The following is a 24,517-nucleotide window of genomic DNA, read 5'->3' as shown; positions in this document are numbered from 1 at the left end:
GGCTGAAGGGATTTCTGGACAGCACTGATGAGGGATGTGCACTTAACACGTTGTGAGGACTTACCACAGAGTCCATTTTAACTCACAATTCTAGTTACTGCAGTTCAGTGGCTGGCAGAAGTCTCTGTGTTTGTGTCCGCATTTGCTTGCTTCATGTAGTGGCACACACAGTTTCAGAGCAGATGTTTATATTTCAAAGCAAGATGCTTACATTTCCCCTTCATCCTGCCCTTTGTACGTGGGCAGAAACATTCTCTCTTATGTGGGCTTTCAGAAGCTCTTTGTATCTGGGTACCTCTGTTTCCAGATAGAGAATAAAGAATACCCTAAGGAATGTAGGGTGACACCCATTACACTAGCATCAAGGATATGTACTTGCCCTTCTCACACTAGTCTGAGCTGAACCCATTAAAATATGATGATGTGCATATACAGCAATCTTGCAGTAGCTGCTGAGATATGCTTATGATCTCTGAGCCCTCATATTATGATCTCAGCATGTGATGTTTGTGTGCTGCACTAGTACACATTTTCCTGCTCCCTTTTTAGATGCTGGGAAACATTTTTAAAGATGTTAATGTTTTTGAGAGCTCACGGACTTTGATTATTCAACTGGGCCAAGCTTTGGGTTATGACTCAAATGTTTCTGAAGCGGTGTTGATGGAAAAATTCATGGACTTGCTTTTGTCTCCTCCCTAGTGTATACACTATCACCACAGTAGAGATCTGGAGACTGACAGCTCAACATCTGGAACAAAGTCGTAGAATCATAGAATCATAGAATGGTTTGGATTGGAAGGGACCTTAAAGATCATCTAGTTCCAAGTCCATACCAAACTTTATGAAAGAGTATTTAAACCAGAGAATTCAGCTGCTTAGGGGCCATGAGAGAATTCTGTTGATTTGTAAAGAGCAGTCTTGTTGTGCTCTAAGTGTTTTGACATATCTTCAGCTGGTATAAATGAGCATCATCAGTGAAAAAAAGCTTCTTAATTTTTTTTTATTATTTGGCCACATATCAATGAAGTTTTTAAGACAAAAAACAAAAAGAGGCATATCAGATATGTTTGTCTTGACACTGTATCTAATGGGCGTTTAGCTGTCCTTCTAAGAGTACTACAGATTATATTTTTTTAGAGTTGGGGATTTTCTTTTAGTATTACAGTATTTTTTGATATGTTGAGGCTATCCTTTCCAGACAACATTGACGTTTAGGTACCATTGATATCCATGACCCTTTCCTTACCGCAGGACAGACTTAACTAACACACCTCTCTATTTTAAGATCTAAAAATTACACACGGTCCATCTGTATGCCATGCATAGGCAGAAAGCAGCCTTCTCCCTTCAGCTACTTGATGTTATCTTCAGCCTCAAGATGTCATATGACTTCTTAAGACCCAAAAATATTTATTAAGAAACTAAAACCAATACCTTGCAGCAATTGTAGAGCTTCTGTAACTTATTTCCAGCAGCTTTATTAGGATGAATTTGTGTGTTATCCGGTGCTTTGATCTTGTGGCCATGGTTTTTTTAATTGCTTAATAATGATATAATGGAGTAGCTTACTTCACAAGACCATTTTTATTTTAAGCTGTATTTTCAGGAAAGCAAAGCAGTTCGCAGGCTATTGGTTTTTAACAGGTATTGGCAAAATGGGTGAAGAGTCATTCGGGCATCAATACACATTGAACTTGTAGGTGTGTTATTAGGTTACATTAAAATTATTCCCCTTAGAGTGAATATCACAGTGTCGCTGCTGGTATCACACCCATTCCAGGATTTCTGAAGAATTCCCTGGTACTGATATTTGTTATTGCCTGACAAGTATAGTCATCATGAACTAGGGTTATTTGTGCAGGTGGAGCCAGTTCTGGTACCCTTATTCATTGAAAGATGAACATAACTACTGCTAGAGTGTGGATAGAGTTTCTGAAATGCTAAATAACACGTAATAGCAAAAGGATGCTTTGCATCACTGTAGCTTGGTGAGAATGTGCTCTTAGCATTAGCTTGTCATCCTGGTGAAATTTATGTGTTGCTCTCTTGACACCTGCTGATTGCAACTGAAGTGTGGGACACAAATATTCTGTTTCTGAAACACTTATTTAAGTGCAATAAAGTGTCTTCTACACAAACCATTAATAAAGTTAAAAAACAAAAACAACTACCTACCACACAAAATGCTAAATTGTTTTATTTTTTTATGTTTATTTTTAGTCTTGGAACTGAACCAGGTGATTATTCCCACTTACGGAACTGTGCCGGATCAGCAAAACCTTCATACTCCTGAATGGGTGGGTACTTCTTTAACTATGACCGCCTGTAATTTTTTCTCATATAGATATGCAACAGTCAGCAGCTGTTCCAGAAGACTAGCATCCTTTGCATTTGCACCACATGCACTTCATCTGTGTGACCGAATCTGAGTTGATGTATCTCTGTTTCCCTAAAGGTACCTGAAGTCATTGACTCGGATGTGAAAGTGCAGGTTGACATAGGCACTGAACTCAATTAAAAGTGACCAATATATATTCATTATAAACTGATACACACACATACACCTCCTCTCTGTATACAATTTTGTACATGCATGTATAGGGTTTCTGTGTGTGTATACAAGGATAAATAGTTATGAACACACCCTATGTAGAAACACACATGCCCTATAGTTTCATACACATCCCAGGTGTTAGTTGGCCGACATGTAAGTTCAGGATTTGTTTTTACAGAAAGCTTGGGAGACACCAATAAATTTCTTACCTCCATCAGAGACTGAAATGGCAAGAAGAAAAAAGACCTGGAGGTGTCCATTCCCTTTATCCAAAGTTCAAGTTTCCCAGTTTGCCTAATGTTTTCTGCAACTAACAGGCTTCTGTTTCTTTCACTGCTGTCTACTAGATACTACCCCAGGAATGACAGCCTGCTACCACTGCTACTGGTTGTCCTTTTAGCTTGCACACAGAAGGTCTGTGTTGCAACTGCAGAGGTCTAGGTCCTGCTGATTTCTCTTGTCTGTAAGGAAATACATTGTTTTCTTTATATAACTAGAAGAACAGACAGTACAATGAAAAAAAACAAGCTAAAAAGTTAAAACATGCAAATTGAGCATTCAAATTCAGGGTAGTGAATTAAGCCTGCCCTGTCTTATATGTAGATATTATGTCTGGAGCTGTTTAGATAATTTATTTTTTGGCCTGGCCACCAAACTGGCAGCTGTTTTGGTTCATAATAAACTGAAATGGAAACAGAATCATAAAAGAAAGAGGCAGAGGATTTCCATAGGAGTACTGTGTTTTGAAAGCAGTGTAAATGAAGGGATAGATTGAGGCTTCATTGCACCAACATGCACCAGAGCCTTGAGGAGCTGCTCTAGCAGCTCATCTGGCAAGGTATTTGTCATAGTTATGGGACAGGGGGGTTTATTCCTGCCTCAGCCCTAGGAAACAAATACCCAAAGTACCAGGAAATTAGTTTCCTTCTGGGAGCTGGATACATGCCCCAGCATTTTGCAGCATGGTGTTCTTCCTTTCAAGCTGATTTGGTCTCTGGAAAAATATTTAAACATTTTTTGGAGCATGAGGTGGAACTAAGAGCTTCCATTTCCCAACTGAGTGCCCTGACTAGGATGTTATAAAAATTCTTCATAGACTCTCCTTGTGGTTCAGTTAATTATTTTTTTTAATGTATTTATATGAAGTGAAATAGCATCAAAACATCCAAAATGTCATATACCTTGTGGTTAGAACAGTGTCCTCTGAGCAGTCTTGGTAGAATTTATTTTTATTTCTACTGAAAATCGACTGTCAAAATCAATTTTTAGTTTGGGTTACTCAAGTTTACCAACAGTTGTAATTTCTACTCAGTTTTAGCAGCATCTTTTCTGCACTAATTCTGCCATATCAGGTCCTCCTTGTCAGCCACTGGGCAGTTCCAGTGGGTTGAAGGGGCGAAATATAACATTGAGATGTGCTGAGCCTGTCTGTGAAATGGATGGGTGGTAGCTGTAGCTAGAAATGGAACCTGAATAGGAAACCTGAACTTAAATGATTGACTAGAAAGGAAGTACTGCGCCTGTTGTCTAAATTTGGATCATGCTTTGCAGCTGGAAGTATTCTGGAAATTTGATTTGATTTTGCAAGTCATCCTGGAGTAGCCAAAACTGACTAAGTTATTGGCTAATAAACGGTTCTGTTCTTCTTATGGTGCTGTCTTTAACTGATGATCACATGCTAAGTTTGCTGCAAGATTGCTGCCTCATTCAGCACAGGAATAGGACATTAATCTCCAAAAAGCCCAAGTTCTGTGAGAATGTTGTTTGTAGTACTTCAGCAAGGTGTAAAAGTGGCAGGAAATTGCAGGGAAGGAATGAAAGGTTCTTATGACTAGAGAAACTGAGTGCGGTCCTAGATAATTGCATTTTATCCCTGCTCCTGCTACAGGATTTCTGTGCAAGACTTGCAAAGTCACATCCAGCTTTTGTTTATTTCCTGGGTGCCAAGGGTGCATCTGTGGCCCTGTTTGCATTAGTGCAAAATAGTCACTTGTGCATCTGAAAGTGAGTGTATTGCTCTGTGAAGAAACGGAATTGCTAAGCTCTCTGGAAAGATGTCACTGTCCTGGTGCCTCAAGCCGAACTCCAAATCTGGGAGAAAGTCAACAGGTTTTGGCATTGACCTCTAGATGCCTTACATGTTTACTGTTAAAATGAGGGTTATACTGTTACTTTCTCTCCCGAGGGATCTGGTGAAATTAAATTTCTCAACATTTGCAGCATATTGAGATTCTGTGGGGAGAGTACCACAGGCATAGTCAGAGGGAAATCCCTATTTTAGGCATTTGAGCTGTTTAGATGAGGTATAACGAAAAAGACATTAATAAGGAATATTCCTGAACTACTACAAGGAGGGTAGAAGTATAGTATGTGGTTGTGCAATTAAGTAATGTATTGTAAACCGTATGTACAAGGAAAACAAACCTGCATAGGCAGCCTTAATTCAAGCATTTTCCTGCTCCCAGATGTTTAATTTTGCAGTCTTAGCTGCCTTATAGATAGTTTGAATTTGGATTTAACTAAGATTTTTTTGAGAGTCAACATCTGCAGAGGAGGGGATAACTTCTTCAAATTAGACGTCTGTTACTGCTGCCCCTCAAATACAATTTCTGCAGCAAGAAGGCTTCAGGGAAGTCTGAAAGAATGAATTTCCCAGTTCCTGCATCCAGAGAAGGATGGGAGGTGCTGAAAAGCAGGTTTTCAGCAGAGTACTGTCTTCACCTTTCTTTAAAAGTCCGGACATGTGAACTCTCTCTAATCAGGAGTGACTGGAATTCCTTCTGCAGCCAGCAGCGACATGACACTCAGGCAGGAAGTCAAGTGGGTGTCTGCTCCAAACTTAGCTCAGGGGACAAGGCATCCCAATGCCTGGCCAGTTACCAGCACTTTCTGCTGACAGAAATGTATGACTCTAATGATGCCCCGCATTTTTCTACTTTGCCTTTAGTCTCAGTTTATTTTGGTTTGTTATATATTAAAAATTTCTTTGCATGTTGAAGAAATGAAAAAAAAACCCCACCTTCTTCTGATTAAGTGCCTGCTGATAATCTCATTGTTGCTAAAAACAGGACTAAATCAGTCCTCTGCTGTTATTAGGAAATATGAGTCACAAGGAAAAATGCTAAAGCCACAATAGTTTTATGGCCCTGCAGAGACAGATCAACATTAGTATGTGGTGTGCAAATAAACTTATCTCTTCCTGAAGTATTTTGTATATTATATATATCTTACGTTTTCCAGAAGTAAATGTTTGTGTTGGTCTTAATGTCAGAAAGTTGTCTCTATTGGTCACTTAGAACATAAAGTAATAAAAGATCTTGTTACATACCTGTGATAGTAAGAAGAACTTTTTATTTCTGTAACATTTTCTCCAGATGATCTCAAAGCACTTTACAAATAATTATGTGTCACAATATCCTGGTAATATAATTTGTTTCCTTTTTATTTACTTGGTTTGAAGTTTTCTGAGGCCTGTAGAGAGAAATAACTGTGCTCGTAAACCAGCACTCTGAAATTTTCACCTACGTAAAGCCCACAGCTGAAGTGTCACCTGCACGTCCCCTGCAAGACTGTCGCTCCACCTGGAGGATTTTTTGCAGGTGCCTGTCAGCAGAGGTGATGTTACACAGGCTCTGCTCTGCTCTCTTTTTTCCCAGTACTGGTTTATTCCCTGGTATGCTGCAGGAAGCTGTTTTAAAGCATATCTGAAAATTATGTGAGATCGCAGACAAGTAGTTTATCCCCCCAGTAATGATTGTGTTTGGTGCTATTGACAGTCACACCAAAGGCTCCTGTGGACAAAATAAAGCACTTCCTTTATCCTTCCATTTAGATAAGTCATTCCTTCAGAATCTCTTGTTATTTAAAAAAAATCAGCTTACAATACTGTGCTTGTTCAGGGTAAATAACTGCAATTCCTGTGCACATATTTTTCTTCATGCTTGTCTTGGTGCTGGCCTTCCCACCATTATCCTCACTGAATGTTTAACAGTGTAGTGCCTAGAGAAGCCTGGAAAAGTGAAGATGGGTTTCTTTGTCACACTACTGTTTTTTTCTCCCCTGCAAGAGCATCGCTGTTGCTGAAGGAAGCTTCTCACTAGAGTGGTCTCCTTTCATCTCCTGCTGCAGGCATCACATGTAGCCATGACTACAGGAACGTCTCAAGTGAGACACGGCAACTCCCCTTAGATACCAGCAAGCCTGGTTATACGGGAGGAGTAGCACACGGTAGCCTCCTGCCCTCCTGAGAAGAAGCCTGAGTCTAGGGGCTGAGAGTCAGTTCCATGATGTGTTGATCTCTTAGGGACAAACTGTACCTCAGCCTTTAAAGCCCTGTGTGGAGGGGCAAGCTTGTCTTCATTTCCCACTTGTCCCTCCTCCAAGTGCCACTCTGTCCCAGGGGCTGGGAGAGCAGATGCTGTTTACCAACAACTGCTTGTGCTGGATTAGCAAAGAGTGCAGGAAGCTCATTCATTTGCCGAGGTGATCACGGTGGGCCAGAGTCTGGGAGGATTAAGAGAAGGTGTTTAAGCAGGGGGTGGGCATGGCAGAAGGCTGCTCAGAGCTGGCCGAGGACCTTCTGAGTGATTGCATCAGTGCAGCACTTCCAGGATCCCACCAGCTGTCTATGAGTCTGCCATTAGCAAGGAACCAAGCAGTGGGCCTGTAGAACAACACGTTTTGGTGCTGAGGAGGCGGTCGCTGCATTATACACATTTCTGGGCTTTTTGTTACCACAGGCTACCTCCAGTCTCATTCCTTGGAGTGAAGAGCCACTGATGCTCACCTGCTCTCAGCTGAAATGCAGAGGTGCACCCACATGAATGTGGCCACGCTACCTCTAGGCTAGCACACGCAGGGGCACCCTGAGTGCTTCAGTAAGCTTTAGCCACAGTCTAAATCCTTCAGATTCCTTCTGCCAAGAAAGCAGCTAATAGCTCGCGTCTCTCAGTGGTGGGCAAGCAGTTGATTATACAGCACTTGGAGAGTCCAGAAGCACTGCAGAGTATGTGCTACATGTAATTAGTATTTTACAGCTAAATGTATTTTTTATTATTATTTATTAATGATGTTAATCAATATTAACCTGCTGTCCACTAGGGTATTATTATAATATTAGAGTGCACAACCAATTGCCTCCCTCAGTACTTAAAATGTGATTATGCTGAGGCTAGGAAAATTAGATAGTGCAGTAAACAGACCCCGTGTTTGTTTCTCGCAAAATGAAGGGGTATCAATGGGCCTGTTCATTATTTTGGGTTCTAATTTGCTACTGATACTTAAGACAAATTATGTATTGGAATTTCAGCCCCATTAGCTTTTGTGTCTATGCACACCAGCTTGTGTGTATTTGTATGATGATCAGATTTGTAATACTGTCAAATAATGTTACATATTTTTAAAAAATACAAATATTATCTCAAATAAATGATTAACTTCAGAGTTACAGCATATCTCTTTGGTTTTCAGTCCTGCAAACCATGGAAATTATGTTGAATAATACATGATTTGTCATTACAAACTATCCAGTAGTGATTACAAGATACAGCACACGTCTAAATTAATGTGGCTGTCAGAACCTTAACTGTTACATTCTGGTTTGCATTTTACTTCTTACTTTTAATTGAGCAACATTTAATGTTACATTACAATTGATTTGTGTGGGTCTTAATCTTGATCTCTTAAGTATTCAGGCTTAATGAGTCAATTCTTTATTGTTTTATTGATATATAAAGGGTCTATGGATAGGTCAATTGAACATTACCCTGGTAATTAAAAGCAGTTAGAGATTACATTTAAGAAGATCTTCATAAGTATCAACTTCTGTGTATCTGTATTCATGCAGTCCAATATGGATTAATCTTTCAGCATAGTCTGATATATATAGAGAGATTAATATATATGTTTGTGATAACATGTATGTACACATGCGAATGAAATCACATATGTAAGTAAATTCATGACTCAGAATACTGATTAACAGGCAGTCTTTGTGTCTGGTTATTGACAATCCAGTTAAACCAGTTATCGCTAAGTTACGAACTGGTTTTCTAAGCTTAAAGGAAACTACATTTAAAGGAAAACTATTTAAACAGTGAAGTTATGCTATGACCAAACTTGTTAGATCAAAACTCGATCTGATGTTTGCTGTCTGCCATGTCTTTCTTTTCTATCCTGTCGATAGGTCATATAGCAAAAAGGGCTAAAAGCTGTAGCAGAAAAAACCTTAAAGCTGTTACTACTTTTATGCTTTCGAGTGCTTGAATTTCACAACTACACTCTGTCTTTTTAAATAGAAGTTCTTATAATGCTGTTTCTAAGATTCAAAAGATGAAGAAGCTGAAATAAAAACCTTCTGATTTGTGTGGTGGTGACACTTCCCCTCCTTATTCATTATCACAAGGTTTGGTCTCTGTTTCCAGCATTGCAACATGGAGCAATTTATTCTGGGCCAGAGCCTGCTGGGCTTCCCAGGGGAGAGGGGAGGCTGTGGGGCTGGGCCACCTCCACCTCCCTGTGCCCTCTCTTCTGCTGCTGCTCTCAGACTACCTCCCAGCAGGGGCTGTTGTTGGCTGTTGTTGTTGATGCTTTCCTCCCAGTGGGAATCTAGTCAACGTAAAATCATTATGAGCCTAGAATGGTTGCGGCAGGGCTGTATGTTACACCCATGGTTAGTCCTCAGTGGGAGGAAAGCTTGTCAGGGTTAAGTCTGATTGCTTGATGGGACTATGCCAGCTCTAGCTCTCAAGAATTTAGAAATTCACATCTGTGACTTGCTTTAGATGATAGAGACACTTGGTGTCATTGTGGTCTGGTGGTGACATCTGAAAGTTTAAAGCATTTGTTTTTTTTCCTAAAACTTTATTCACAGTGTGCAGTTCTATGTTCATTTGGTGACTGCCTAGGTAGTTGCTGAATCCTAGGCCAGGCTGTGAAACTAACATAGAATGTATGTGTGTATTGGCAGCATATATATGTATATATATATGCATGTGTGTGTGTGTGTATATATATGTATATATATGCATGTCTGTATGTCAGCAGCTGCTTGCTGACAGGTTTGTCACAGGTCTCTAGGCACAGGTGAGATTCAAAGAGAAATGTTTAACCAAAAATCTGCTCAGACTGTGTGAAGCAACTAAGTTAACAGAACCTCTTTGCAGCAGGTCCTAGCCTTTGCATATACAACATAAAAAAATAGTGAGTTTAAACTCCCCTGAGTTTATTTAAAATACGGAAATTTTGTCATAATTACAGGGAGACACATCTTGGTCAACTGTTTCGACTCAGCCAATAAACAGTAACAAAATAGTCTACATGGAGAGGTTTAGAATAAAACTCCTGGGACATTTTGTTTTGGAAACACATGTGGTTCCTGAAACATTGTATGCTTCCTGGGAGTGGGGTGCTCCTGACTGAAGACAGGCATTCTTCTTAGCTTTATCACAGTTGAAGAACAACCATTAAGGGTTTTCTGGCATCATAACCACATTTCCATGTGCCTTCCTGGAGCATCCTGCCCTGGGCCAGCCTGCATCCTCAGCCATCTGGAAGCCAAGGTTCCTCTGCAGTTCTGTATGAGAGTATGAGAGTCTTGCCAGCTTTAGAGATCTTACCATATCTAATGCAGTGCTGAGTCCCATTTCAGATATTTAATATCTATTAACTTCAGTGGCACTGCCTTCATTAACACCATGGATGGATTTGACCGAGTACCTGAGAGTTTGGTGCTCATTACATGATGATTCTGATAACATTACAGCTATGTATTACCGGAAAGGAGGAGTTAGTACATGTGATAGTGCCCTCAGAGCCCTCTAAGAAAGTACAAAATCATTACTGGAGGATTCAGTTTTCCCCGTCATCAATGTGTCTGTATCGTTTCACACATGGAATAACACATTAAGATGTTATTGGTGGATATGACAGTCTATCCTACTTTCCTCCGGGGACTAGATAATGGCTTAGGGGTATATCAGTCCTTTTGATTTTGGCATGTATTATAACATGATGGATGTGCGTTCTACAACAATGTTTTTTGCTTGCTGAGATGTTGCAAATAAAAAGAGAAATAAACCCACACAGGATTGTCCATTTTGAGAGTTCATCTGCAACCTGGTCATGTTCTGTGTTCTCTGGGCAGTAGTGAGTTTGGGTATTAAGATGAAACTAATGAGCTTTTTGGTTTGGGATTCTTTTAATTGCAGAGGTGCTTAAACTTCTGGCAGGTAAGGGGATAGATGGGAATGCACTAAATCTGAGACTCCCATCAAGCAACAACATCTCCTGTAGACAGTCTATCTGACATTGTATTCATTATGACATGCAAATGCCATGACAGATGTGTTATTTGGGAATGATGCTGCATCCCATTGCCAAAAGCTCATATGCTGTTTTTAAAGACCAAATTTAGGTCTGAGTTCTGCTGTTCTCATATAATGCAGTGACCTCCCAAACTTTTTTTTCTCCTCTGTGCTACTTTTGTTGCATTTTAGTCTTCATGTTATACCAGTGTGACATGCTGAATTTCTCTGTTCACTGACAGACTGTGTAACAGGAAGCAAGTAAGAAACCGATGAGTAAATTTCTTCATATTAACCTACCCTACCTGCCTTCCAGGCTGATTTTGATGGTAAGCCTGACTCCTTGTTCTTCAGTGATGGACAGAGAAGAATTGACTTTGTTTTGGTGTATGAAGATGAAAGCAAAAAAATGACTCATAAGAGGAGTGACCATAAAAAGCAAAAGGTAAGTTATTTTCAGTATAAATCTAAATCGTTTTTTGGGTGTTAGAGCAGTGGGCAGAAAGGACAGTGCCCCCCTCTCCCCCGAACCACAATTGCATTGCCCTGTCCCAGGAGTACTCTTGGGAGCCAGGAGACCGAAGCCCATCAGACTGAGCAGGGAACAGGGATGAGCTCAAGCCAGTAGATTGCTGTGTAAATGGGTAGAGCACTGAACATCATGTCTGTCAGTGTGTGCTGTGTGACATCAGAGCATCCTCCTGGGAGGGAACCTTTCAGGAGATGTGAGCAGAAAAATGCTGGTATCAGGTTAAAATTAAACACCAAGATCTTCAGACTAGGGCAATTTTCTGTACCCACAGTGCTTGAATTAGGCCCCTAGTAGACTTTGTTATTAAAATCCAGGTATTCAGAGGAACCCATAGAAGGAGACAGCTGACTGGGTGCTCTAGATCACAGTTATAAACATAACTACTGACATTCTGCCCAATAAAGTATCTAAGTCATTTACAGGAAATAATTGTACGTGACTTTGCCACCAGAATTTCTCCCTGTACCACTCCTTTCCTTGATTCTTCAACACCTTGGCCCTCTCTAGTGATCTTGCAAAAAATTTCTGACTCAAGCCAGTGACTGCTTAATGCTCCTTAGCTACTATGAATGACAATAATTATTAATTTTTTTTCTATTATTTTTTTAATTATTTCAGTAGTACTATCAGTGGACTACATTCATTATGGCACCCAGGGCCACAAAAGCAAGCTTAGCCATGCCACTGTGCTATTATAATTGTGAACTACCTGAGAAATATCCATCCACAGGATTGTAGTCCCCTTGGCATCTGCACTCTCCCACCCACCCACTTCCTTCCCTGGTTTAGCAACTCCACGTTCCAGCAGCAACCTCTGGTAGAGACAAGCGAGGACAAAAATATCACTGAAAGCAGCTCATATGCAAATAGTGATTTGCAGTTAGGAAAGAGAAGAGTAGGAGTAAAAAGGCCTGCAGCTGAGTTGGTTGCTATTCCTTACGCTGTGTTGTTGTTGGCATTAACAGGGCAGCCATAAGGAATGTTGTTAGTAGGGTTTGAGGGAGTCTTACAGTGGGTGGATGTTGCATTACACATGATCACAGGATCAGTAATAAAAACTAATTGGAAGAGGTAATTACAAACAAAAAGCTGCCCCTTTGGAAACAATTGTTTTTATCAATTAGCATTTTACATTTATGTTTGTAATATTTGGCCATTGCCCAAATGTATTTAAAAATAGTGTATTTTCCAAACAGTGATGGAAATTAAGTGTAAGCAATGGAATAGTATTTTTAGTGCAGCATTACTGTTAGGACATTAGCCAGAATAAGGAAACAGTCTACATACACATAGCAAATGTGAGAATGAGAGTATATTAGACTGATTATCAGATAAGGTGAAGACTGAGTGGCTGGGGAGCTGCTCTGTGGAAGAAGCCCTCATAATCTTGGTGGACAGCAAGCTGAACAAGAGCCAGCTGTGTGGCCCGGCAGCGAAGTGGCGAACAAAGGCTGTATGGACAGAAGTACGGCCAGGAGATTGGGACACATGATTGGGGTGACATGGATGTGTCAGAAGGAAGCTGAAAACAGCAGTGATAGTGGTTTTCAGAGCCAGGATTTCCACAGACAGGGAAAATCTGAAGCCATAAGGGATACTGTGGAAGGCACAGGTGAGAATTTTTATACTGGGAATGCCTAGGGTGCTGGAAGGGCAGTAGAAAGCACAGAAGGAGACAAGGATTAAGAAGTGGCAATTACAGAGGACTGCCAAGGACAAGAACAGAGGTTACAAGTGTGACAACACTGAGCTGGAGAACTAATTAAAAAAAACAAAGCTGACTATGAAACAAACAAAACGTTACACGCAGGATAAAGTACCAGAGGGCACTGAAAGGTGGAGGAAGGAGATGGGGGAGTGAAGAGAGGATTTTGTTCAGTGAGGCTGTCACATAAGCTGAAGTGAGCTGCCTGGTCATAACCAAACTCCTGTGATACATCTCAGAAGTACTGGCTCCCTCCCTCTAGTGCCTCACATACTGGTGTCATCAGTTTAGAAATGCATTTCCTTTATATATTGTTGGAGGAACAGGCTTTTAAAATGTTAATAGATGTAAGCTTTCTAACTTTTCAGGATGGGATAGGTGCAGGTGAGCTCCAAGCACACAAACATATTAGTCACCTCAGAGACAGAGAGCTCCTTGATCTCACTTGAGATCACTTCCTATGCAAGTGGAGGAAACTGTGTGCACTACAAATCTTCATTCCCTAAGCAAATGCTGCACAGACATTGGCAGCACTGATAACATTTTTCTTCCTGTACCTCCTCTCAGCCAGGATGCAGGATGCTGCCTTGGGACCTACCTCACACTCATACTAGGAGTGAAAGGGAAGAAACTAAGAAGAAAAAAAGAAATAAACATGAACAGAGTATTTGAAAAGAAAAAACAAAACACATATACCTTATGTCTGAGATGGAAAGAAGAATTACATTTATGGTATATTTTGCATCCTTGGAATTCTGGGAGATAATTAACATTTTGGCCTACCACAGTTTGCAGAAAGATGTGGAGATGATGCTGCCCAAGATAAGTTACATAAGGTTGAGAGCTTGTCTTTACTGACACCATTTTTTATTTGGTTAGATTTTTTTCTGAGGCAAATGACTTCTACCTTTGTGATGATATACAAGGTAACAAAATGAGGAGTGTTGCCATTTAGTTTGCTGTAAATACTGCATACGTCACTGTCTGTCTCTGATCAATGATTAACTGAAAATAACAAAATTTATGAGCAGTATCTTGTATAATTCAAGGTGGTTAAAGCCTAAATAGGTTCCTTACACATACTACTTTCTCTGACTCTCCTGACAGTTTTATAGAGCTACTATACAGAGGTTTATTGTTCACAGAATTTGAAAAGTCCGGCTTGTAAAAGAATAGCAGATCCAGTGAAGTCTGTTCTCGCAGGGTGAAGTCCTCACCTCTCTGAGGTCAGCAGCTGGTCTCCACTGGCCATGTACAACATTACAGGTCTGTGAAATGTAGAAACTAGGAGCGTAGTTACTGGGACAGATTCTGGCTGATGCACACTGCACCTCACCTGATTGCATGACATGGAAGTTGGGACAGAATTTAACTTGTTACTGGACATCTATAGATTTACATTTCTGAAGTTAAAAGTTTTAGGTGCTGCACTGGGTGGTTTTATATGATACTGAGAGTGGAGGAGTCCCCATACACTTATTGAATTTCGTGGGAAGGATTTAAAAATCAGACCTTAACCTAGGTAACCAAATTACTGGATTTAGAGAAACAGGGTACTGACCCATCTGTTCTTCTGCAGCAAGAGAAGAATTTGGTCTTGGGACCATCATTATATTCAATGTGAACGGCTTTCTATCCTTTTTTAAAAAAAATTGCCTGAGTGTAACTGAGAAAATGGCCCAGCATTAATTTATATTAATTAGCAGTATTCTTGGGGAAACATCTCAGAGGAGAGAAGGAAATAACTAAAAACATGGGGGTGATTTGGATGGAAGGAACGAAAATATGGGATTCTGAAGCACTTGGAGGTGCATAGTGGTACCGTACTTCCCTCCTTTTCATGTGTTTCTGGAATCTGGTTTAAAGGAGGCAAAGCCAAACTACTGAAATGACATCCTTGTGGAAGTTTCTAATATAATTCACAGGTTCAAAAGTTAGCATGTAAGGTTCATACATGCAACTCAATTCAAACTTGAAACCTTTTTAAGTTGGTATACAATTAATTTTACAAGCACTAGCAAAAATCAAACTGTCAGGAGCAAATTCTATAAATTGTACCTTGCAAGCAACTGAAATTCCTGCCCAAATCATGTTTTTTAAACCTACAATTTATGTACCCTATTTGTCAGGATAGTTTACCATCAGAATAGAAATTAAATATCACCAGTCTTTCCAGGAATGCTCCAAAATGCCAGTTTTATCTGTTGGGGTCCTCAAGGAGCTCATTATTAAAAGTTAAAGGGTCAGCACCAGAAAGACAAATTCAAAATAGATCTATGCAGAATGTCATTCTAGTCCATCTGCTTCCCCCAACAGAATAAATGGAAAGACTGTCAGTAATTTAAGTAGTAATGTGGGCAAAACCTTCCTTTCCAGTCATGAAGTAACCTGTGCTTCACAGAAGCAGACAGGATTTTTGTTTTGGTTTTTGTTTTTTTTTCAAATTAAATGAAAACTATAATTCACAGAGAATATTACACACATAACTTTTTTAAGTATGGTCTTGCAGAGAATTTCATCAGGGCTAGAGAAGTTTGTCTTCATAAGCAAACAATCAACAGTTCCTGCCTCTAGACTTGTTTAGTTTAGACAGACAACAAACAAAAACTTGGACTCCTTAAAAAAATAATTGTACTCCCATTGTTTAACATGAGTCACACCTGCAGCGACAGAGAATACTTGGGTTTATAGAAAGATGTGTCCCATGGTGCCATTTTATGTGGTGATTTGAGGCAGAAGCAGATGGCAGGCTCTCCATGCCTGAAATGTGCCTTGCTGACCAACCCAGGAAGTCTGATAACAAGGATGAAAGTGACCTTTGAAACTGGGAGGAGGGCAACCACACCTGCCCTGGTCTCTGCTGGGTGGACTGGTTTTGAAGCAGGAACTTGCTGAGAGAAAATCTGAGTTCCTGAGGCAACCCCAAACCCAAATTTTACTTCTTTGCCTGATGAATGGAAGGAAGGATGACAGAAGGATGGAAAAACAAATGGAAAGAGGGAGTTACTCTGAAATTACTCTGTACATTGATAGGACCAGAAATGAGTCTTTCCAAACAGAGTGACTAGAAGCCATGTTGAGAGCAGGGTTAGACTGCAGTATTGCCAGTTCCATGTGGTCATGAATCAGGTCTGAGAAAATCATGAGGCTGACTTAAAATCAGAGGGTATCTCAGAAAATATGTATTTGGAGTTCTTTGGGTTTACTTTTTTTGTGTCAGCCTTTACAGCATATTTTACTTCACATTTTTTATTATTGTCTTCAAAAACAAGGGAAAGAAGCTTACAGAAGCAGAACTTCTCAGTCAATTAATTTCCTGATGCTGACAGCTGTGACTTTCAGAAAAGCTTCCAAATGCCACCAAAGACACTGTGAAAGTTGGCAGCTAATACTGATACAGTGGTCCTCAGCTGATTTCCATGGGGGGAGTCTTTGGGCCCCATGCTCTTTCTCTTATTGACTGTGATTTATCTGTTGCCTGTCAGGTAAGGCAGAGGTGACTATTCAAGCACTCCTTCCTCATTAGGACTTTTCCCCTGAAGCCACACAGATATGTTTGTGAAGATGTTTGTGATCCCTACCATTTACAAAACACAGAGGAAAAAACTGCTAGTGGTCTGCTACCAATTTCCAGACCCACAATCTTGTTAGTCTCCTCAGCTTGACAAGACAATCCCCAGACATTGAAAGCATTATGGTGCAGAAGCAGCTCCCAAGAGCTAACTAACCCTTCTACATGCCTGTAATACTTGGCATTTACTTACACTGTGCTTTCACTTTCTTAAGACTGCATGGGATTATGCATCCCATAGTATACTATTCTATTGGCTAGCCATTCAGTCATCAAAATCTATGTCAGGTTTAGATCAGCAGCATTACCATGGTTACATGATTATTACAACTTAGCCTTGCAAGTATCTGAGCAAAATGCCGGGTACTAAAATATACTTTGGACAATCTCCACCTTCCAGCCTAATAAGCCATCATATCTTTATGCTGTATTCCCCAGTCATTGCAAAACCACTACAGACTCCTCTGGGTAAAAGTCTAGCTCCTTCATAGATCATCATATGCATAATTCAATAATTTATATAAAACAGCAGAGCCCCTAATTAGCAAAGGCTCCCAGGGGCTTTGTTTTTCACTACTTGCATTAATGCATTATTAGAAACCTTAATATTGTCAACATTCCTCTAAGATTTTGAGGGCAAAATTAATTTGGGGAACTCCTTGCCATAATACATTATTAAAGCAAACTGAATGGTAAAATAAAAAAAAAAAAAAGTGTCAAACTCCTACAAATGAGAATTGCCCTGAATCCATCTTTGTGCTATTTAAGAAGAAAAGAAACAGGTATTTAGCCCTCTGTCTTTTTTATTTACTGAAACAAAGCAGAACTCAATTTGAAATATTTGCTGATAGAAGCCTACCCCCTGGCCCCAGCTACCTACAGGTACCCCCCCTTACCCATGCTGATACTTTGACATGCAGTCTGAGCAGAGCTGGCTAGCCTTGACTTATATAAACAAATAGCTCATTGGGCAATTATCCAGCTGATGCAGATAGCTTTTAAATTGGATTACTTCACACGAAGTTTCAGAATGTCTTATAAACTCCTTATGGAGTTGTATATTTTGTATTTTGATGGGAGAGGGGCTGCTTGTCTCTGTGTGGCTTTTTGGGGGAGGTCGAGTGTGGAGAAACAATTCAAGATTGCAAAGACACAAAGAAGTTGAGTGTGGAGAAACAGTTCAAGATTGCAAAGACACAAAGAGGTCGAGTGTGGAGAAACAATTCAAGATTACAAAAACACAGAGTTTTTGTAACTCACTACCTGCCAAGCGCTGGTACTGTGAAGTGAAATTAAAATGATCCATGAATTTCATCTTTACTGAGGAAAACTTGTCATGTCCTTCTGGGGACATTGAGTGCTCCTAGAATAGCACTAGTGACCCTACAAGTGCTACAGCTCTTGGCTTCTTCCTTTGGGGATGTGTATCCATGGACTAAAATGTAGAGGGCTTCTACAGTTTGAACCACTGTGTGAACTCACATGATTACTGTGAAAGAAGAATAAAGTTACAGGTTGCTAGAAGGAAAATGGGATGGAAAGCCCTTGAGATTAAGACTTTCTAAAGGGCAAATTAATGCCGGGTGGGAGGCTGCCCTTAGTAGTTCAATTAGTGACTACAGGTGAAAGAGATCACAAGTTTCAGAGGTAGTTGCTCTCAAAATTCAAAATCTGGGGCATGTTTTTACCTCTGTAATGCACCAGAAACTTAAGAGAGTGATTTCTCCACAATTGCATTTGAGGGCAATATTGCTTATTAGACAAACAAAGCTCATCTGAATTATTAGGTAAGACTGTACCCATCACCACAGTAGCTGTCAAGTTGGCTATGGAGATAACGACCTAATGATTCTTTGGTTTGGGAGGCAATTCCATTCTTCTGTGCATACATATTTGTGAAATTTGGAACAGATGTTTTACAGTGTTCAATACCTTTTAACAGAGGAAGAGACAGGTATATGAATCAAACCTGATAAACAACGGCTTGCAACTTGAAGCAACAAGATCGGTAAGTGCTCTTCTCTGTGTGATCGGCTGTCTCTGAGAGCAAAGCTGCCCCTAGGGGAATAAGGAAACTGGATATATGAATTTACTGTAACTTTTCTCTCCTCTCAGGAGCAAAAGGCCCACCTTTTTTCCATCAGGAGCATCTCTGTGATCAGATGTGTAATCTTTTAAACTTTGTGTCTGTTCCTTCCTCTGCAAAATAAAAGATGGGAATTAGGTAGATTAAATAGTATTTGCTTAGCACATGGAAGATAAAACTTACTGCTACACTCTGAGGAGAGATTCTCCCCCTGCTCTGGCTGTGTTGGGCATGTGGGAAGCCATTGGGCATCCAAGGCAGAATTCCCCTGCTGGGAGAGCAGGGCAGGCCTCCTGCATGTAACCCTGCTCCTCGCAGGACCTGGCACAGTGCAAACAGTTGTAACTATCAAGCTTTGTATATTTTGGGCTGCAAAGTCACCTGTGGGCAGTTCATGAGCACCATGATAACACAAACCAGCTGCCAGAGCTGCTGTCTCTTGCAGGGTGGGGTTAGAGCCCCTCAGAGCCCCTTTCCTTCCTGCTCTGCAGGGCTACAGTGCTTGCTCCAGGTCTCCCTGTCCAGGACAATCACTTCCAATCTAAAATTTCTGTCATTTCATAGTTTATAATGGGCTCCAGAAAAGGTCATTTTGCCCCTTCCTCACAAATTAGACTCCAAATCCATAGCATCATGTTATTTATTTGATTTCTTCAGTAAGAACTCCTGCTGCGTGTCCAAGGATGTTGTCTGGATCTTCACATTCATAAGAAAGTAAACTGCTTGCTGGAAGTCTGACATGGACCTGTTGCTATACTTACATTTTGGAGTTTTCAATAATTCTGCTGCAGTCATGACTGAAAAACTTTTGAAACTGGAAGTTTCCCCAGGCTAGATGAGATATCTAACCAATATTCCTGAGCCAACGAGCTGCATAACATAATGTCGTGTGGTGGAGACTCACTAATGCAGGGTGGCCTACAGGCGATACGTATACAGGAGACAAGAGTTGCTATCAGGGTTCTTGCTGCATACTGGTTCTAGTTTGGGTGTGCAGCTGGGAGTAAATGTGCCCCATGCTCTTTCTCAGTAGTCTTGGCTGATTCCCCTTTCCCTCTCCTTATTCTCCCTGTGGGAATTCATGTTGCCCAGGAGCACCCATGGGTACCTATCCTGCTTCTATCAAGTCACATCACCCTGGAGTTGTACTTGAATTGCTGAGTCACTGACAGCTCCAAAGCCACAGCTGCCCCGCCAGGCTACAAACACTCCTAATTAACCCATATGGGGGAAGCTTTGTTAAACTTAAATTGCTTTGTAAAATACTTTGCAGAGATGTAAACTTTAAGCATTAAGAGAACATTTAGATGTCTTTCTTTATATACCTTTATATGCCCAAATGTTTCCACCTCATGTCAGTGCTTTTACAAACCTAATGATACATTTGCCGAGATGGACAAAGAACACAACTTTGAGTAGGTCACCAATGAACTGCAAAGAGAAAGAAAATTCTGTATAGTTTAAGAAGTGTTATGAAAAGTCCTTTGCTTTCATTTTCTCACACACGTATTTTTCATATTCTGTCATTTTAGGTTTTAGATGAAAAACTTATTTTTGTGAAAGTGCATGCACCTTGGGAAGTGCTGTGCACATACGCTGAGGTTATGCACATCAAATTGCCTCTGCAACCCAATGACCTGAAAACTCGAGACTCAGCTTTCAACTGGTTTAGTAGATTCTTCAGAGTGGATGAAAATGTCATCAAACCTGAGCAAGAGTTTTTCACTGCCCCTTTTCAAAAGGAACATTTGTCCAACTTTTATATTCAAGACAAAGACACGTTTTTCAATCCTGCAACTAGAAGCCGAATTGTAAGTCCATAGAGTATTTCTAGCATTCAATCTTGAAAAGAAAAGATTCCTGTAATCAAATTAGTGCAATTACCCTCATGAAATTATCCTGAAAAATGATAAATATTTGGGATGGAATAGTCCTGTGTCATTTATGAAACAGCCTGGACAATCCAGAAGGAAAATGTTCCTTACATTTGTCCCATTTCTGTACCACTTGAATTTAAAGGGGAGGATTTTAATGGTTTGTATACTCCATGTAATTAATTTTGTCTGCACTGCTTACCCTTTCCTAACTCGATTATATGCTGAACCAGGTATATCTGTGTGTGATTACTTTTAGGTTGCACGAGACACAAAAATATTTTCTAAATTTCAGGTTCATTTTGTCCTGTCCCGCGTTGAATATGCAACCAAAAACAATGTGAAGAAGTTTGGCATTAACAAATTACTGGACACTGGAATCTACAAAGCGGCATTTCCCCTTCATGATGTAAGTTCAGTGCTTATAATTAAAGTATATTTTCAAATAGAGGTCTGAAACATATTTCTGGAGTTTATATATCCACATAGTAGAACAGGACATAGTTTTTTCTAAATATATTTTCTTCCAAAACACTTGGTTAAAAATGTAGCTCCATAACTGAAAAATCTCTGGGAGATATAGTTCAGTAAAGTGCTATAGTTCCCATAATGTACTGTATTGTCAGTTCTAAATCAATTTTAACATTGTCTCTTTATTTAGCATTCAATTTTTCAGTATTAAAATTCATACCAAGTATGAACATTTTAATAATGATGTAGAATACAGATCTCATCTTAGGATGTTTGACAATCTCACACAGTGACAAACATACCCACAGTTCCCAAACTTTGCAACGTTCATGCAGAGAAAATTGATGTTTCTGCAGGAAGGCTCTGTCCAGCCAGTCCAACACCTCACAGGTGATGTCAGAGTCCTGTGGACGAAGGCTTTACTGAGTTGAATTTCATCTTGCAATAATCACAGAATCACAGAATGGTAGTGGTTGGAAGAGACCTCAGGGGATCATCTAGTCCAATCCCCCTGCCAAAGCAGGGTCCCTACACCAGGTTGCACAAGGAAAGTGTCCAGGCGGGTTTTGAACATCTCCAGAGATGGAGACTCCACAGCCTCTCTGGGCAGCTTATTCCAGTGCTCCATAATAAATAATAAGAAGAAATCCAGCTTTTGTGTCTACACTTCTGAAGATGCTTAAAGTATATCATTTCAAGAAACAATTTATACTGAAAATTGTTTTGCATACAAAGGCTAGCAATAGCACAGAAAAAGAAAAGAAGACAAAAAAAACCTCAGGTTTCAGAGTGTTTGACTAAGGAAAAACTCCATGTGAGACTGCAAATGGGATACAGTAAGCAAAACTGAGGGCTGGATTTCTGCATTATATCTTTTATATACCCACACCTCCTCCCCATCCAAGCCACTATTCTGTGTCTGAGATGTGTTCTGTTGAGAAGACACTGAGAACATGGGGGGTCAGGAACCATGATTCAGCTGCTTCAGCCATTTAGACTCTGCTTAAAATATTCAGGAGGCCTACAAGCATTTCAAGGCAATATTTAAGGCAGAATCAAGACAAATCATGTTTCTTGTAAGTAACCCAAACCTTTACAGGATAGAATTAATATAATTTGTGACTCATTTTTTAAGATTTCCCGTTAAAGATTTAAAACCTGCCTTGAAGGCTTTTTCTATCATGGCGTGAGGAATTTGGACTCAGTATTTCTAGTAATTAATGACTGTCTTTTTATACAATTAAAATTATATATCACAGCTCCTCTGAAAATCAGAAGTAGCCTATAGATTTCTACAAATGTCACTTGTCTTCTTGCATCACAGATGCAGAATGGAAAATTCCCTCAAATAAGATAGGCTTTATTGAAATAAGTTTTCAAATAACCTAGTGAAAAACACAGGGATTATCTCCATGTGAACTCTCTTTTAAATTAAAGCATAGACTAGAAGCCCTGGATTTATCCCTCAGACTTTCCAGCCTTCATTCCAGTACAATATTATCTAGAAGCAAAGCATGTTATCATGTTAGAGCTACTTAAAATCCATTCTAATGCAGTCCTGTTCTCTAATTAGAATGGATCTTGTTCTGTTTTCTGTTCATAAGTGCCAAGGTGCTGACATGTGCTTAGATTGAAGTTCATGATGACTCTCCATTATTTTCAGCTCACATATGTAAAGTGTTTGCTTTTTAGCATTCCTTGCCTTTCTGACAACCTTCTATCCTGAATCCTGGTGCACTCCCAGAGCTGCCTTCCTGCTCCATTTCCTGGTTTGCAATGAGACTGGGCAAAAAGGATATTCCAGGCTCTGACTGCATGGCATGGGGTCTGCAGAGATGAGAGGTGATCTTTGCTGGTTAGATTAACAATATCTTCTCATGTTCTTTCTGTTTTGCAGTCTAGTTTTAGGCACCTGTCAACCGATCCTGACTGCCCAAGTGAACGATATCTTCTCTACAGAGAATGGGCTCATCCTAAAAATATTTTCAAACTGCAACCCCTGGATTTCATCAGGTTGGTGTGACTGGGGCTGGACTAATGCAGAGGGAACTGGGCATTTACCTAACAGGTCTGGTTTTGGGGATGTCACAGTGGAGTACTGAGGGCAGTACATAACACCTGTATCAACTCATGCATGGGAGCATTTTTTTTGTGCATGGTTCCATGATAAACCAATTCATGAAAAGGCAACCACTTAAAATTTTTCTCTGCAAGGTATGATCTTTCTTTCTTTTTCCTTTTTTTCTCCCCTTCCTATCCTCTTATAAAAGCATAAAACTGGTGACAGAAATACCCAGCTGTAATATTTCTTCAATCCCTAAGTTCAAACCAGAGGAATATGACAGTACGCGTTGGCACAGAATCTCTGAAACAACAAGCCATTTGATACAGAAATGTGAATTTACTTGCATTTCATAAAAAAACTTTCCCCTCTACAGGAAATACTATGGAGAGAAAATTGGAATCTACTTTGCTTGGCTGGGCTTTTACACTAATATGCTGATTGTGGCTGCAGTTGTAGGAGTTGCCTGTTTTTTGTATGGATGCCTGACAAAGGACAACTGCACATGGAGGTACCCAATCAAGCTTATTTTAATATTACATGCAACTTTGATCAGTGCTCTATAGAGGGGGGCTGTGTAAGGTTTGGAAGACACTGCATAATAAAAGAGACGAAAGCTTTTGAGAACAGCAGTGGTTGTGTGTTTGAAGGTAAAGGCATAAAATGTGAGCTAGAAGAGTAATGAATGTCCATGGACCATTAGAGCCATAGATATCTGAGAGTTTGTTATTTCATCATTTTATTCATGTTTTGCACCAGGTTCACCACACCTAGTGTAGAAACATGTAGAAAAGAGTGACAGGCAGAAGTCAATACAAAGTGCTGTAACACATCATTTTCACCTTAAAGGAGATATCCAAAGACCTTGATAAAACCCCCAAAATTTACTTCCTCTATTTCAAGAGAAGACTAGAGGAAAGAGGAACAGCACAGAGGTCTTCAGTTGCCCAGGATATGTTGGGAAGAGAAGCATATTCATGACACAGATTCTGTCATCAGAATATGACGAAATTCAACCATGGCACAATGACCCAGGTATTTTTCCCTGGGTCATTGTGCCAAATCCTCTGCAGGCCATCACACTGTATACCTCCTTCAGGAAAAAACATGCTGAAGAGCTGTTCCAGAGCTCTGTGGCCAATTTATACCCATATAGTCTTATGCCAATATTATCATTTAGTTAAGTAGTTCATCTTCCTCCCTGGTGTTTACCCTGCTGATGTATTTATAGAGAGCAAATACATCACCTTTCAGCCTCCACCATACTGGGTAAGATAAGCCAAACTCTTTTGCCATCTCTTAGGAGACAGATCTGCCATTCCTTAAATCACCCTAGCTGCCCTCCACTGCACATTTTCC

The 24,517-nt window shown here is 40.1% G+C and overlaps 1 protein-coding gene across 1 annotated transcript in view; it reads left to right on the top strand.

Annotated features, from left to right (window-relative positions):
* Positions 1–2,220: 2,220 nt before the first annotated feature.
* The window catches only part of ANO6 (anoctamin 6), a gene marked incomplete at both ends in the record, with an annotated part of 42,944 nt that continues 20,647 nt past the window's right edge, over positions 2,221–24,517 (top strand). Inside the window, 7 exons of the mRNA XM_010166896.1 lie at positions 2,221–2,297; positions 11,174–11,302; positions 18,608–18,673; positions 20,284–20,562; positions 20,921–21,034; positions 22,994–23,109; positions 23,535–23,669. Coding sequence (XP_010165198.1) covers positions 2,221–2,297; positions 11,174–11,302; positions 18,608–18,673; positions 20,284–20,562; positions 20,921–21,034; positions 22,994–23,109; positions 23,535–23,669 — 916 coding nt within the window. The remainder of the gene's footprint in view (positions 2,298–11,173; positions 11,303–18,607; positions 18,674–20,283; positions 20,563–20,920; positions 21,035–22,993; positions 23,110–23,534; positions 23,670–24,517) is intronic.

The sequence above is a fragment of the Antrostomus carolinensis genome, unplaced genomic scaffold, assembly GCF_000700745.2.
Source record: "Antrostomus carolinensis isolate BGI_N321 unplaced genomic scaffold, ASM70074v2 scaffold8220, whole genome shotgun sequence".
NCBI classification, from domain to species: domain Eukaryota; kingdom Metazoa; phylum Chordata; class Aves; order Caprimulgiformes; family Caprimulgidae; genus Antrostomus; species Antrostomus carolinensis.
Note: the sequence above shows the minus strand (reverse complement) of the source record. Positions and strands in the feature narration are given on the sequence as shown.